The 16500-nt window shown below is 41.9% G+C and overlaps 1 protein-coding gene across 1 annotated transcript in view; it reads right to left on the bottom strand.

Annotated features, from left to right (window-relative positions):
- Positions 1-345: 345 nt before the first annotated feature.
- The window catches only part of mtbp (MDM2 binding protein), an 86346-nt gene continuing 70191 nt past the window's right edge, over positions 346-16500 (bottom strand). The window contains exons 21-22 of the mRNA XM_078539859.1: positions 5995-6060; positions 346-886 (exon numbers count right to left, since the gene is read on the bottom strand). Of these exons, the coding sequence (XP_078395985.1) occupies positions 848-886; positions 5995-6060 (105 nt within the window). The 3' untranslated portion in view covers positions 346-847. The remainder of the gene's footprint in view (positions 887-5994; positions 6061-16500) is intronic.

Genomic DNA, 16500 nt, shown 5'->3' with positions numbered 1-16500 from the left:
TTTGTAAATATAAATGTATGACTTTCTATGTTAAGTTGCAGGCTTTATTTTGGAAAACTAGAAGGAAAGGTTTGCCATTCTCCCAGTTGTAATAAAGATCATGGGATTAATCTCTTTATTGATTCTTCTGCTTAGATAATATCCTCAGGCTACTTTACAAGATGCGGTAAGGGAGAGTCACGTTAGTATCATTTTTTAAAAAAAATCAAATGAATGGATCGTTGTTCCACGGTTATGACTTCCCATGCCACTGGTGAAAGTAGTATACCTTCATTCTTTAATAGGCAGGGCAAATCCTATATCTAAAAGGTAAGAGAGACGTCAGCCTATATTTTAATTTAATTTGGTGTTTGACAATTGGGCGCTTGCTGTTGTGAAACAAATGCATTTCTTTGTTACAGAGCAGTCTTATACAATTCAGTCTGAACCAGATTTTTATGCAGCTGGCAGAGCTACAGAAACTGGGAGGGTGGGCTTTAGTTTTGTCTTATTACAGAACAGACCTCTAAAATGGATCAGGTAAAAAGGACACGTTCTTTTAAATAGCAAACACTGTAAAAACATAAGACTCAAAGCTTTAACAGGATATGAAGGTCTTAAGAGCAAAAAAAAATCACAGAGCTTCAATACAAAAATTAAAAAAAAATCCCCATGATTCTATTGGTATCTAAGTATCTCAGCTTTCAGAATAAAAACAAAATTATTAAGTAGGTATATAACACAATTATGCATTTTTTAAATATTTGTTTACTTCATTCTGCTTCCAAGTGATGAACTCTCCAGATAAATCCCAGCAAATTGAGAAAGTCTTCAGTCGGATTTCCAGTTCCTGGATGAATCCTGCATTTCACTTCTCACCACCTTTTTCCAACACCCAGTCAATCACCTGGACAAGAAACAGCAAACACATTTGAGGCAATTTGTTGATTTTGCTGATTTTGGTTGTTCGTGTAGTGCCCATCTCAGTCCAGTCCACTGCTTTATGCAAGCTGGCAACACATTGTATTTATATAGCACCGTTAAGGTAGAAAATTTCCCTCATGTGTTTTTACAGATGATTTTGCTTTCTCTTTAAGGAAAGAATAAATAAAGAGGTGCTGAGTCATGGTGAGGAAGTTGGGAAAGGGGACTGAAAGTTGGTTCAAAAGATGGGTTTAGGTCATCATTGTCTATTGATGCTTCATCCTGGCAGTTCTTTCAGTGGTGCTTTACCATTGCCTTCCACTCAGATACAAAGCAAGGAGTCAGGTCCCAAGTCTACCTCAGTCAGAGCAGGAATCAAACCCACATTGTTGCCATTATTCTGAACCGCACGCTAGCCACCCAGCTAACTGAGCTGAACAGCCCCTTATAGGAAATACTTGTATAATTTTCAGGAGCAACTTGAACGTAGGTTTTGTTAATTCAGATTCAATTCATGAACCAGGCAAAGACTTTCTGAATCATTGCTCCATTGTGACCTGGAAACCTTATTTTCTAAATTAGCTTTTATGTTGTGCGAAATTAAAATTCTAATTACTTTCTGAAGAAATTATTAATTGGAACGGTGGCAATACGCAAAGGTTATTTTGGGGTGTCCCAGTGGAGCTAGACGTACAGGCTTAGAATGATATAATAGTTAACAGTGTCGTGAAGGGTGAGTAAACTATAAGCCAATGTAATTGCTGCCACGAGGGTGGCAGAATGAGTCAGAGAATCATACAACACAGGAGGCAGCCATTCGGCCCATCATGCTTGTGCAAGTTCTTTGGTAGAGCTATCCAGTTACTCCTTTCCCCCCACTCTCACCATAACCCTGCAATTTGATTTTCCTTCAAGTATTATCCAATTCCATTCTGAAAGTTGTGACCGAATCTGCTTCCGCCATCCTTTCAGACAGTGCATTCCAGATCACAACAACTCACAGTTAAAAAAAAAAGTTTCCTCCATGCCTGCCCACTCGATTGATGTGCTGCTGACCCCGACACGCTTTTCCATGGTCCAGCTGGGACAAAGACCTGTCAAAGGAGAGGGTGCAATATCACCGCTGCTACAGGACTTTGTTAGCCGAGTAGTTCAAAGAAGGAAGCGCCCAGTGTCTGAGCTCTGCTGTCAGTAAGGAAGAGTGAAATAGATTGCCCAATGATTGATTGTACCCCAATTTAATGTTCAAGCAACACCCGCCAGGCCTAGAAACCTTGGATACTTGTGTAGAGATGTTATTAGGGTCTAACGTTGCTTTGGTGGTAATGATGAAAAATGTGGCACATTAAAACCTTCAAGTAAGAGGGCGTTTCTGATGGAAAATTTGACACAGGTAAAAATGAACAGAGATCCAGCATTAACAGGTCATTTTCTTCCACTCGCTCAGTAGCTCTGAAGAAGAGTCATACGGACTCGAAGCATTAACTTCCGTTTTTCTCTCCACAAATGCTGTTAGACCTGCTGAGTTTTTCCAGAATTTTCTTTTTTTGTTTGATTTCCAGCATCCGCAGTAATTTGCTTTTATCATTTCCTTCCACTGCTGCCCACATCACCAGTTCTAAACAGCTAGCTTTCTTCCCTTAATTAAGCTAGTTTTAAACTTGTCCTTTATATTACCCGCACATGTAGCATAGCTCACCATAGCAAAGTCATTGATTCCTTTTGTTCTATTGCACAAAGGTTATCCTACTGGATGGCTGTGCATGCCATTGTGATAGGAACTTGTTTCATGCCCTGACATTGCATCACAGTACTATAAACAATTTGACCTAATGATATGAACAATCTCTGATAATCTCTAAAATTTGGATACAGGATGAGATAATCCAGAGACAGCAATCTAACCATTCTCTCCCAAGAACTAGGTTCATCCAAGTCGGTCACTGAAGAAAATGAAACGTGAATGCAGACAAACGAGCTGAACACCTGAGGTGAGTTGAGAGTGACTGCCTTTGACAGCAAGGCAGCATTTGACTGAGTGTAGCATCAAGGAGCCCGAGCAAAACTGGAGTCAATGGGGATCAGGGGGAAAACTCTCCGCTGGTTGGAGTCATACCTAGCACAAAGGAAGGTAGTTGTTGTTGTTCGAGGTCAGTCATCTCAGCTCCAGGACATCACTGCAGGAGTTCCTCAGGGTAGTGTCCTAAGCCCAAACATCTTCAGCTGCTTCATTAATGACCTTCCTTCCATCATAAGGTCAGAAGTGGGGATGTTCGCTGATGATTGCACAATGTTCAGCATCATTCACAACTCCTCAGATCCTGAAGCAGCCCATGTTCAAATGCAGCAAGGCCTGGACAATATCCAGGCTTGGGCTGACAAATGGCAAGTAACATTCACCACACAAATGTCAGGCAATGACCATCGCCAACAAGAGAGAATCCAACCATCGCCCCTTGATGTTCAATGGCATTACCATCATTGAATCCCCTACTATCAACATCCTGGAGGTTACCATTGACCGGAAACTGAACTGGACTAGCCACATAAATACTGTGGCTACAAGAGCAGGTCAGAGGCTGGGAATAGTGCGACGAGTAACTCACCTCCTGACTCCCCAAAGCCTGTCCCACCATCAACAAGGCGCAAGTCAGGAGTGTGATGGAATACTCCCCACTTCCCTGGATGAGTGCAGCTCCCACAACACTCTAGAAGCTTGACACCATCCAGGACAAAGCAGCCCACTTGATTGGCACCACTACCACAAACATTCACTCCCTCCACCGCCGATGCACAGTCGCATCAGTTTGTACCAAGATACACTGCAGGAAGTCACCGAGGCTCCTTCGACAGCACTTTCCAAACCCACGACCACTGCCATCTAGAAGGACAAGGCAGCAGATCGATGGAAACACCACCACCTGCAAGTTCCCCTCCAAGCCACTCACCAGCCTGGCTTGGAAATATATTACCGTTCCTTCACTGTCACTGGGTAAAAATCCTGGAACTCCCTTCCTAGCAGCACTGTGGGTATACCTACACCACATGGACTGCAGCAGTTTAAGGCGGCGGCTCACCACCACCTTCTCAAGGGCAACTAGGGATGGGCAATAAATGGTGGCCCAGCCAGTGAAGCCCACATCCCGTGAAGCCCACATCCCGTGAATGAATAAATGAAAAAAAAAGACCGCTCCACTGCTACAACTGTTCATGATTTCATTATCCCTCAATTTCCCCATTTGAATTTCTGCCACAGTTACGTAAGTAATTACTACTGCAACTAACTCAATTAACCACCAACTGTTCCTAATAACTTCAAGGGTGTGATTTCGGGTTGTTACAGTTGATTACAACTATGATATGCATTATAGTGAAGCCACAATATATTCATTGGAACCAATAATTCGCTCCCAAGAATGGGAAATTCTTTACAAAATGTCCATGGGAGCTTTCCAAATTCCCCACAAAAGACCAGTGATTATTGTCATAATTTGTCTTCACAAATATGTTACAAATATAACCATTAAAATTTTAGGCATTTGACGCACCATTTATTGGATTTCAAATTTTTTGTTACTTTTCCTTTTTAAAAAAGATGATACATCTTGGGTCAGAATTTCCAATTACGCCATTGGAACAGAGGCAAAGAGTGACTTTTGCCTGCCTTCAGGTCATAGTGATACTACAGTGGCATCAGCTAATCTAAATAGTCAAAGGCATGCATGGTGCCTAATATACCTCAGATGCACTGGGTGGGGGGGTGGGGTGCAGGGGAGGGAGTGGGTGAGAAAGGATGAATAATCATCACACTCACGTGAAGGCACTGACAGGCAGATGGCCAGGGGGTACAATGTCGTGTCATCCTCCATGGCAAAGTCAGAGAGAGAGAGTTTGACACATTACAGTGTAACCTGGAGCTGGTGTTGCCACAACATGTATCCGCAACTGCCCCTCCCCTAGAGGGCAAGGTTTCCAGATCAGTCACTACATCCAAATTGGATGCTTTGGCCAATGTCCTTCAAGCATGTTTGGAGACAAAGGTGCAATCACTCAGGGTCTTCAGGGCAGGTCTTCCCTCATGCTGATCAGCAGGTACTCAGACCCAGGACCCAGCAATATTAGCACAGCTAGAATCTGTCTTCATGATGCCGCCCCCTTTCCTGGTGACAGCCCATGTGGCATTTTGCGCCTATTCCCTTCCCTCAGACGTCCTTTCACAAAGGCATTAAGACACAGAACTGCAGTCACAAAGCACCTGGCTGAAAATTTTGCCTGGGAGGACCCAGCACTTAGATAACACCTTGAAACAGCACTAGGAAAGATTTAACAACAGCGCATTGAAGCATCAAGAGTAGGGGTAGAAGTAAAAAGCACTTGCAGTAAAAAATATGTAGTAATAAGTCCAACATTCTAAAGCAGGTCTGTTTCTGTTTCAGAGAGGAAGTTTGAAGGTTTGTTTGCAATGGGACACAGGGTTCCTTCTACATCTGTTAAATCATTGCTTCTTTGCTTTTTTGGAGTTATGATCATTTCAGTCTGTAGGCCGTTGGATGGGTAACTCAGAGCTGCATTTCTGTTCATTTGGTGCATTGCAAGCCTACAGGTCTCTGTCATTGCTTCTTCATTATAAGAGCATATAGAGGACAGCCCACAATGTTTGGGCTCTACAACAAATGAATGGAAATATAAGATTTCCCTGCTGAAATCCTGAGAAGGAGCTTGCAGAATATTTTTGCACTGGTAGCACAGGTTTGTCAAAAGTTTTTTTCAGTCAAAGTATGGCACACTGTAGTGTCAAGGCTATTCCATCATGTATTTGGGCAGCACCAAGGTTAGATGGGTACTCTCTTAAAAACGTTCATGAATTGAAATTAATAGAGCTAATTAAAGAAATGTTCGATTCCTTATGTCACAATTAGGGTACAGGAGTACTGTATTAAAAAGGGCAGAGACTACGATAAGTTACTTTTAGCAAACATAAGTGTGGCCATTGCAGCTTTACAATAGGGGGAGGAGGAATCTGACACCCAAACACAGGAGAATTTTGAAAACGACGGTAGAAAGTTTTCTTTACAAAATAATTATGCTCACCTGCCGCACGTTATTATTTGCAGTCTTTTTCATTTCTTCATGTAGTCCGCGTGATGTTTTTAAATCCTATATATAAAGCTCAATTAGGAAGTGCACAGGTCATGTGAAGTTTTATAAAATGGTTTTATAAAACAGCATCAGGTTCAATATTTTCAAACGATAACAACATTCCACGGTTGTTATACACGTAGTTTCTCAACTATTTGTATCCAAAATGAATGCTGAGAAACAGAGCATCATTAATAATCAAGGGCAAGAACCACACAGGGCCTCAGTGAAAAATAGTGGGAACGGGACAAGTAATGTTAAAAAGACAAGCCTTAAGGCGAGGAGCATTCACAATAAAGTGGATGAATTAACCGCACAAATAGATGTAAACAGATATGATGTAGTCGGGATTATGGAGGCATGGCTGCAGAGTGACCAGGGATGGGAACTGAACATCCAGGGGTATTCAGTATTTAGGAAGGACAGACAAAAAGGAAAAGGCGGTGGAGTTGCATTGCTGGTTAAAGAGAAAATTAACGCAATAGTGAGGAAAGATGTTAGCTCCGATGATGTGGAATCTGTATGGGTAGAGCTGAGAAACACTAAGGGGCAAAAAAACATTAGTGGGGGTGTAGTGGTGAGGTTGGGAATGACATTAAACAGGAAAATAGATGCTTACATTAAAGGAACATCTGTAATTATGGGTGACTTTAATCTACATAAAGATTGGGCAAATCAAATTAGTAACAATACCGTAGAGGAGGAATTCCTGGAGTGTATACAGGATGGTTTTCTGGACCAATACGTTGAGGAACCAACTAGGAACCAACTAGGAGAACAGGCCATCCTGGACTGGGTATCGTATAATGAGAAAGGAATAATTGGCAATCTAGTTGTGCGAGGCCCCTTGGGGATGAGTGACCATAATATGATAGAATTCTTCATCAAGATGGAGAGTGATGTAGTTGATTCTGAGATTCGGGTCCTGAATCTTAATAAAGGAAACTATGACGGTCTGAGGCGTGAGTTGGCAATGATGGGACTGGGAAACGTTATTTTCAGGGATGACAGTGGATAGGCAGTGGCAAACGTTCAAAGAGCGCATGGGTGAACTGCAACAATTGTTTATTCCTGTCTGGCGCAAAAGTAAAACATGAAAGGTAGCTAAACCATGACTTACAAGGGAAATTAGAGATAGTATTAGATCCAAGGAAGAGGCATTCAAATTGGCCAGAAAAAACAGAACTGAGGATTTAGAATTCAGCAAAGGAGGACCAAGGGATTGGTTAAGAAGGGGAAAATAGAGTACGAGAGTAAGCTTGCGGGGAACAAAGTTTCTATAGGTATGTGAAGAGAAAAAGATTGGTGAAGGCAAATGTAGGTCCCTTACGGTCAGAAACAGGGGAATTTATAATGGGGAACAAAGAAATGGCTGACCAACTAAACATATACTTTGGTTCTGTCTTCACAAAGAAGGACACAAATAACATACCAGAAATGTTGGGGAACATAGGGTTTAGTGAGAGGGAGGAACTGAAAGAAATCAGTATTATTGGGAAACGGTGTTGGAGAAACTGATGGGATTGAAGGCCAATAAATCCCCAGGGCCAGATAATCTACATCCCAGAGTACTTAAGGAAGTGGCCCTAGAAATAGTGGATGCATTGGCGGTCATCTTCCTAGATTCTATAGACTCTGGAACAGTTCCTACAGATTGGAGGGTAGCTAATGTAACCTCACTATTTAAAAAGGGAGGTAGAGAGAAAACAGGGAATTATAGACCAATCAGCCTGACGTTGGTAGTGGGGAAAATTCTAGAGTCCATTATAAAAGATTTAATGGCTGAGCACTTGGAAAACAGTGGTAGAATTGGACAGAGTTAGCATGGATTTACGAAAGGGAAATCATGCTTGACAAATCTACTGGAATTTTTGAGGATATAACTAGTAGAGTTGATGAGGGGGAACCAGTGGATGTGGTTTATTTGGACTTTCAGAAGGCTTTCGACAAAGTCCCACATAAGAGATTGGCGTGTAAAATTAAAGCGCGTGGGATTGGGGGTAGTGTTTTGAGATGGATAGAAAACTGGTTGGCAGACAGGAAACAAAGAGTAGGAATAAACGGGTCTTTTTCCACATGGCAGGCAGTGACTAGTAGGGTACCGCAGGGATCGGTGCTGGGACCCCAGTTATTCACAATATATATTAATGATTTAGATGAGAGAACTAAATGTAATATCTTCAAATTTGCAGATGACGCAAAGCTGGGTGGGAGGGTGAGCTGTGAGGAGGATGCAGAGATGCTTCAGTGTGATATGGACAACTGAGTGAGTGGGCAAATGCATGGCAGATGCAGTATAATGTGGATAAATGTGAGGTTATCCACTTTGGTAGCAAAAACAGGAAGGTAGATTATCTGAATGGCTATAAATTGAGAGCGGGGAATGTGCAACAAGACCTGGGTGTCCTCGTACACCAGTCGCTGAAGGTAAGCATGCAGGTGCAGCAGGTGGTAAAAAAGGCAAATGGTATGTTGGCCTTCATAGTGAGAGGATTCAAGTACAGGAGCAGGGATGTCTTGCTGCAATTATACAGGGCCTTGGTGAGACCACACCTGGAATATTGCGTGCAGTTTTGGTCTCCTTATCTGAGGAAGGATGTTCTTGCTATAGAGGGAGTGCAGCAAAGGTTTACCAGACTGATTCCTAGGATGGCAGGACTGACATATGAGGAGAGATTGAGTCGGTTAGGATTATATTCGCTGGAGTTCAGAAGAATGAGGGGGGATCTCATAGAAATCTATAAAATTCTAACAGGACTAGACAGGGTAGATGCAGGAAGGATGTTCCCGATGGTGGGGGAGTCCAGAACCAGGGGTCACAGTCTGAGGATACAGGGTAGACCATTTAGGACTGAGATGAGGAGAAATGTCTTCACCCAGAGAGTGGTGAGCCTGTGGAATTCGTTACCATAGTTGAGGCCAAAACATTGTATGTTTTCAAGAAGGAGTTAGATATAGGTCTTGGGGCGAAATAGATCAAAGGATATGGGGAGAAAGCGGGGGCAGGCTATTGAGTTGGATGATCAGCCATAGTCATAGTGAATGGTGGAGCAGGCTTGAAGGGCCGAATGGCCTACTCCTATTTTCTATGTTTCTTCCCAATCAGATGATTACCATATTGGAAAACTGCAATGTTGTACTCCTTCCTACTGCTGCCTAGCCCCATGCCTTCATTGTGCTCCCAAAACTAAACTGTGAGACCTTTCCATTTTTCAAATTGCACAACTTTACTTTGCAATCAATTTACTTCTTCATTATCAATTATTAAAATTAATCTTTGAAGTAAACACCCGCTAGATGAATCTGTTCTCAAACCATTAGCTAACAGGCAGAAAGTCAAGAATAGCTTCAGAGACAAACAGACACCCTTTCAACAGAGATTCATTTTAAACCAAATTGGTTTGGCGTCTTGAGTGCTCAATTCTTCGCCAGTAATTGGTTAAAACCCCATCCTAGATGTTGACTAAAATTTCCTACTACTGCCTCCTCATCCTCACTAATGCAATCAGAATTTTACTTTATTGGCTAGCATACCAACTTGTCTGTCTAGCATCTTGCTCCCTCCATCAGCTCCTTGCCAAGTTACTTGCTTTCTTCAAGGCTAGCCTTCATCCCTTGAGAAAGAAGCAAACAGTTTTCTGTTTGTATGATGAATGGTGGAACACTTAAATGATCAGAAAACACCCAGCTGGTTATGCTGGAGGACAGCAAGAGTTTCCAATCACATTGAAATTCTCAAGTTATAACTTCAACGAGTTAAGAATTAAAACAGAAAGTTCAAAAGCATTTCTTTTGGAATGTGGGGTCCACAGCTTCAAACAATTGAGACGGGCTCCATAAATTCTTTGCTTGAAAAGAAGAATGCGAAGGGTATTTGCAGAGAGTGCTGAAGCCCTGGAAAAGATTCAATGGAGATCCGCTAGGCTGATGCCTAATGCAAGGGCCTTCAGTTATCAAGACAGACTGACAGCTGGAGAGAATTTGCATTTTGGATAAATGTAGACTTCGATGGCATTAATTGAGGCCTTTTATATAATGAAAGGATTAGAATTGGTCCAAGTGGATAGGATAGTAGTTAAATATAAATTGGAGAGGACCAATGGCTACAAGTATGTTACAAAAACATGGAACTATGTTAGGTAGGAAATACTTTGCACAGAAATTTGTTGACATTTGTAGCAAGAGTAACAGCCAGTGTGTGTGGATTTGGTCAAACATGCAGTAGAGAGCTAAATAAGTTCCAGAGAATGGCAAATATATCTACAAAAACATGGAACTATGTTAGGTAGGAAATACTTTGCACAGGAATTTGTTGACGTTTGTAGCAAGAGTAACAGCCAGTGTGTGTGGATTTGGTCAAACATGCAGTAGAGAGCTAAATAAGTTCCAGAGAATGGCAAATATATCTACAAATAGGAAGCAGGTGGGTCATTGGGAATTATGCAATCCAGTCAGCATGGTGTCCTGGAAATTGGTCAACTGTCCTGAGAGGTCAGAGAGAAATTTCCCAGAGCTCAAGGGCTTTTTTCTCTCCTCCAGATGATTGCCTGGCTGCAGGGGGTGGGAGAAAAGTGGGGCAATTGTGTGCAAAAGTTACCCCAAATTCAGGATGTGGTTGGTTTGATGGACAGTTAACATTTTCTTGTCCTTTTGCATATGTTTGTACAGGGAGAGAGAGAAAACAGGTAGAATTAGAACAAGTGGCTCATGTGGAGCAAAGCACTAGCACAGTTGGCCAGTTTCTCTGACAAAAAATTCTATGACAGGAATTGGAAGTTACAAGTTTTGAAGAATAATTATATGGTGCAGTAAGTACAAAGATTTAACTCACAACCCTCTTGTTATGCAAGGGACAACTGTGCACTTCCAAAACAGGGCTGCACATACAGGAACACTGTATTAATGAATCAGAGCTACAATGTTGTAAGCCCAATCTCTGACTCATGTTTCCTACGAATGTGACAAGTAACTGGGAGAGCAGGATCATGGAATGATCTGTGCATTCGGTTTATACTGCACATCCTGTTTATATCCTTCTGGCAGCATTAATAATTAGTCCTCTCAATTACCTTTTAACAAAATGGTATCTTCCAGTGGTGTGAAAGGAGGAGGTGGTGATAACATGATATTTTCAGTACTGTGGGCCATCAGAGACCAGGGGTTCTATAAAATATTTGGGGAAAACAGGGAAAGGAAAACTCAGATACTGTAAGACAGCATCAAGGTGAAGGGGTAGGAAGACTGAAGCCAGAAAAATTGAGTAGCATCTGACTTTTAAAGTTTCATTTAAAAACCAATAGGACAGTGGCATGTCACACGAAGGGTTCCATAAAAGACTATCATTTTAGCCAGCTGAATATTTTCTGATCCTGGCAAAGTTCCACAATTCATTATATATACAAACATACGAACTGGGAGTGGGATAAAGCCATTCGCCTTTCGAGCCTGCTCCAAATTTAATAAGATGATGGCTGATCTGATAGTGGCCTTTACTTTCCTGTCTATCCCCCATAACCTTTGACCTCCTTGTCAGTCAAGAACCTAACTCAGCGTTAAAAACACTCAATGACCCAGTCCCCACTGCTCTCTGGAGAAGAGAATTACACAGGCTAACGACACTCAAAAAAATTCTCTTCATCTCCCTCTTGAATGGACACCCCTTATTTTTAATCTGTGCCCCCCTATTTCTAGTCTCACCCACAAGGGGAAACACCCTCTCAGCAAATACACAAAGAACTGCACATTCTTCACCAAGGAGGAAAAGACCACCTCAAAGAAAGTGAGTACTTGTCGGAAAAAGCTGTAGGGGGCAGGCACATTGAATGGATAACTTAGTATGCTGAACAATAAAATTAAATTATGTTTGCAGCAGGATATGTTTAAGTTGTATGCTTAAGCTGAAATGGCTAACATCTTGAACATTGAAATTCTATGCCTGTAAGTCATTACCTGAGCAAAGAAAATGGGAAGGATACATTAGGTATGATTTTAAACTTACTCAAAACCCAACTTTGTGCAGAGTTAAAATCGGGCCCATAGGTAGATTCTATGTGGATAAAAATATAATCGTGGAGACAAGTTATTTCAAGTCCCTGGTCTATCTCGGCTGACATCAGTTTTGGAAGCATTAGTAGCAGTGATTGTGAGCAGCCTGTAGTTTATCTTTTCTGGCCCTGACCACCAATCTAATATTATCCAAACCAGGAAACTTATACCTGAAACTTATGCTTAGTTTTCCTGACTTAGATCTTCCTCACCCCTGGCACACCTCCCCCAGCCCACCTTCATCTTGCGAAATGGAAGTTAAGCATTCATTCTATGTCCAAGAGAAACACTTGCTACTGGTTTATTAACAGAGAAAGCATTGCTGGAATTTCCTGCAATATTTTTCAAAAATCCATCAGCACCTACAGTTTTGGGGCCTTAAAGATTATACTTTCCTTTCGATTACATACATTTTAGCAACACTGATATTTTTCGGCATTATTGCTACTGAGAAACACTGGAATTGGATGGCGATTTTCTGCGCAGGTCACAGAGGGAAATTTTGAACGCACACTACTTGCAACACTTTGCATGAAATAGTAATTGCTCTTTTCACGGGAAATGATTGGATTTGTGGTGACTTGAATCATTACACCACTCATATTGCATGAAGAAACACTTTGTTTTGTTATTAGTACGATGACCAGGGATCATCACAATCACAACTGAAGCAAAACCGTGAAGTGTTAATTTTAACACTTCGGAAAGCTTCCAGGCATAAAGAATAAATGGTTTAAGACGAAAATTTTCAGATTTTCATCTTGGTGAAAAAGAACTCCTGTTGAAGCTGGGTGTAATGGGGGTGCATTCGTCAGCCATTATAATCAGGCTGTGTATGAAGGCCGTCAGAACTTGCCATCCCAATCTCCTAACACCTACAGCTGTCTGTCCACTCTTCCATTCAAATCTTCCCATACAAAGGCTACACCATCTCAGCTTTAGTCTTCCACATGATTCTTTTTTAACTGACATCTATTTTAAGGGAAGCTAGAAGGCACATATGTTCCATCAGGTATAATCATGGGAGTTCCCAAGAATTTACGTTTGACCATGCCGCACCGCAATTGGCAACCTGAAACTTGCAGAACATTATCCCGAAAGACCACATTTTCCAGCTAAGGGCCAAATGTATCCATGCCATTAAAAAAATCCACGTATTGCTCTCCTTGTGCAAGAAGGCTAATGGAATGCTATCCTTTATTACAAGAGGGATTGAGCATAACAGTAATGATGTTATGCTTCAGTTATAAAGGGCACAAGGTGAGACCACACCTTGAATACGATATGCAGTTTTGGTCTCCTTATTTAAGGAAGGATGTAAATGCATTGGGGACAGTTCAAAAGAGGTTTACTAGATTGATACCTGGAATGAGTGGGTTGTCTTATGAGGAAAGGTTGGACAGACTGGGCTTGTTTCCACTGGAGTTTAGAAGAGAGAGGGATGATTTGATTGAAATGTACAAGATCCTGAACGGCCTTGACAAGATAGACTTCGAAAGGATGTTTCCTCTTGTGGGTGAACTAGGGGGCACTGTTTTAAAATTAGGGGTTGCCCATTTTAGTAGAGAGATGAGGAGAATTTTTTTCTCTCAGAGGGTTGTGCCACTTTGGAACTCTCTGCCTCAGATGGGGATGGAGGTGGGGTCACTGAATATTTTTAAAGGTAGAGGTAGATTGATTCCCTTGCCTAACAAGAATCTAAGGTTATCGGGGTTAGACGGGAATGTGGAAATTGAAACACAAGATGGTCAGCCATGATCTTATTGGATAATAGAGCAGGCTCGAGGGGCCGAATGGTCTACTCCTGTTCCTATTTCTAATGTTATGTTGTGCCTTATGTTATATCATTCACTTGCATTTTGGTTTCAGCATCTATTTCTATGACTTCTCCTCTTTCAGCACTGAAAATTCCCTTGGCATTTTTAGTTGCAAAACTCATATTCAATTGCTGCTCATGGCCAAAGAGACTTCACAGAATACACAGCTCTGTTACTTATGAGCATGTGACTGGCAAGCATTGACCTTGGCAGTAAGACCACCACTACAACTGGTAATCCCCTGGCTGGTGAGTCTAAAACCAGGGGACAGAACCCTCAGGATAAGGGGTAGGCCATTTAAGACTGAGATGAGGAGGAATTTCTTCACTCAGAGGGTGGTGAAGCTATCAAATTCTCTACCCCAGAGGGCTGCGGAAACTCAATTATTGAACATGCTCAAGAAAGAAGTCGATTGATTTCTGGAGGCCAATGAGATCAAAGGAAAGTGGCATTGAGGGAAATGATCAGCCATGATCAAATTGAATGGCAGAGCAGGCTTGACAGGCCAAATAGCCTATTCTTGTTCCTATGGTGTACATACAGTAATCTGAAACAAAGTAAACCAGTCTCAGCGAGCACTCTGATCAGCAGCACTAATAAAGTGAATGTAATGGTAACATTACCTCTAACAAGAGGATCACGAAGGAAAGGAAAGGATATTACATCACAGGGTGGAGACTCGGTCACTGCATAACTGAGGTAAAACTTAAGCTACTCCAGAATAACAAGGAAAACCATTTTAAAACTGAACATTTTTCCTCTAAGAGCTAGTGTTCCTTGAAATAAAGGCAGGTTGGTTTTAAAATATTGCAACTATACAGGTACTTGGGTTAAGGTCTGCAACGTGGGACTAAAGACAACCTACCTTGAGGTAAAGCATGGATATTTTAAATAGGCGTTGACTGCAAGACGCAAAAGATTTGTGTTTCTCTGAAATTCCATTCTCCTGGAGTACTTTTGCCACAACTTCTTTCAGCATCTAAGGCGAAACACCAAAAGTAAAAACAAAAACTAAGGAACATTGTCCATGCTCAAACACTGTTCCTAAATGGTTCAGAGGACGTGATGCCACTTTCTTACCTTTTAACTTCAAAATATGCTTTGAAAACTGATCCATGAGTTGGTGTATCACAGTTATTCTGCACTGGTGCAGTAACACTATTTAGAAAGGCCAACCAATTTTTAACAATAAAGGAAAGGAGCTATGAGCAATAACCTTGAAATGTTGGGGCTAATTTTATTCCACAGATGTTTAATCAGTAGCAAGAGTAACCCTACCTAAATGGTCAGATGCAAATAGCATTCAACCTTTTCATAATTATTCACGGCATTGTGGGGGGGGAGGGAGGAAGGGAAACTGCATATCAGCAAGTTTTAAAGGGGCTGGGGCCAATTAAACAGAATTGAGGTCATAATAGAGAAACAAATATTCTGCTAGGCATTTGGAGCCTCAAAAGACATGTCAAGCATGAGTATGCCTAGCCAAGTGGGTTAAGAAGTGGCAGACATTACCAAAGGGAAAGGAAAGCCTGGGTGCAGGCATGAGGCTACAGACAAGTGATGGAACAGCTAATCCCAGGTGTCACTACGTGAATTAGTTTTGAGGAGGATTGTCCTCAGCATCATTGAGCAGTCCCACCCTGCGGGTTAGCATTAAAGCATGGTTGAAAGGAGGTACAACCAAATTTCAGGCTGGACCTGACAGTTACTATACCCTTCATTTGTCAGCCCTATGTGCTTCAGGGCAGTCCCAATATCCTTACAGCAGATGGCACAGCTATGCACCTCTGTTGGCCAAGACTCTGAACAGGATATCCTCCACTAGCAATGCCATGACCTGCAAAAATAAATGGTTGGTGGCATGTTGGCGGCTGCAGCCAATCATTCGATGCTGCCTCTTGTCACTGTGACATGGATTCTTTGATGCAGAACCACATAAAATATAACATGCTGAGAGCTGTGATTGAAGAACTATCCGGCGTAACTGTTAGCCAGGCATTCGCACATCATAGTAATGCCCCAGAGGTGTGATGTCCCAACTTCCTTTGGGAAGAGGTACTTCCACCAGAAAATCTGCCAGGGTGACAAAATCTCAATGCCTGTCTACAGAGGTCATTGTGCAGGTGCTGCCAGGGGGACAAGGATCACCTATTGGGCAGCTTGCCTCACCTAGAATCAGTTTGGAAAATTCCCACTCATGCCAGTAATGGCACTGAGGGCAAAAAAAAACAGTGCAAATAGTGCAAAGGCTCATGCAAGCTTGAATGCCACAAGGGCAAAAAGGTCAACTAAACCAGCTCACAAATTGACCCACTTTTCTTCACACATTAGGTATATGGTACAACATCTTCCTACTAGCACTTTCTGTTCTATTGCAAAGCAAATCCCCATACAGGAAAATACACCTATATAATGGTACCAAAGGATAGTAGCTGAACAGCGCATTTTAGATCCATGGTGCACCAGGACAGAGAAATGTCATGGTCCATTGACAGGAAGACTAAGTGCCACACTTCACACTTATCTTGCACAACCGTTCCTTGACAAGATGATTAATTTCACAGCAAGAAATAGCATCAGTGTAAAAATAGCAGCA

This window comes from Cetorhinus maximus, chromosome 4 (genome assembly GCF_964194155.1).
Source record: "Cetorhinus maximus chromosome 4, sCetMax3.hap1.1, whole genome shotgun sequence".
Taxonomy (NCBI): Eukaryota; Metazoa; Chordata; class Chondrichthyes; order Lamniformes; family Cetorhinidae; genus Cetorhinus; species Cetorhinus maximus.
This window is presented reverse-complemented; position numbering and strand designations above follow the sequence as displayed.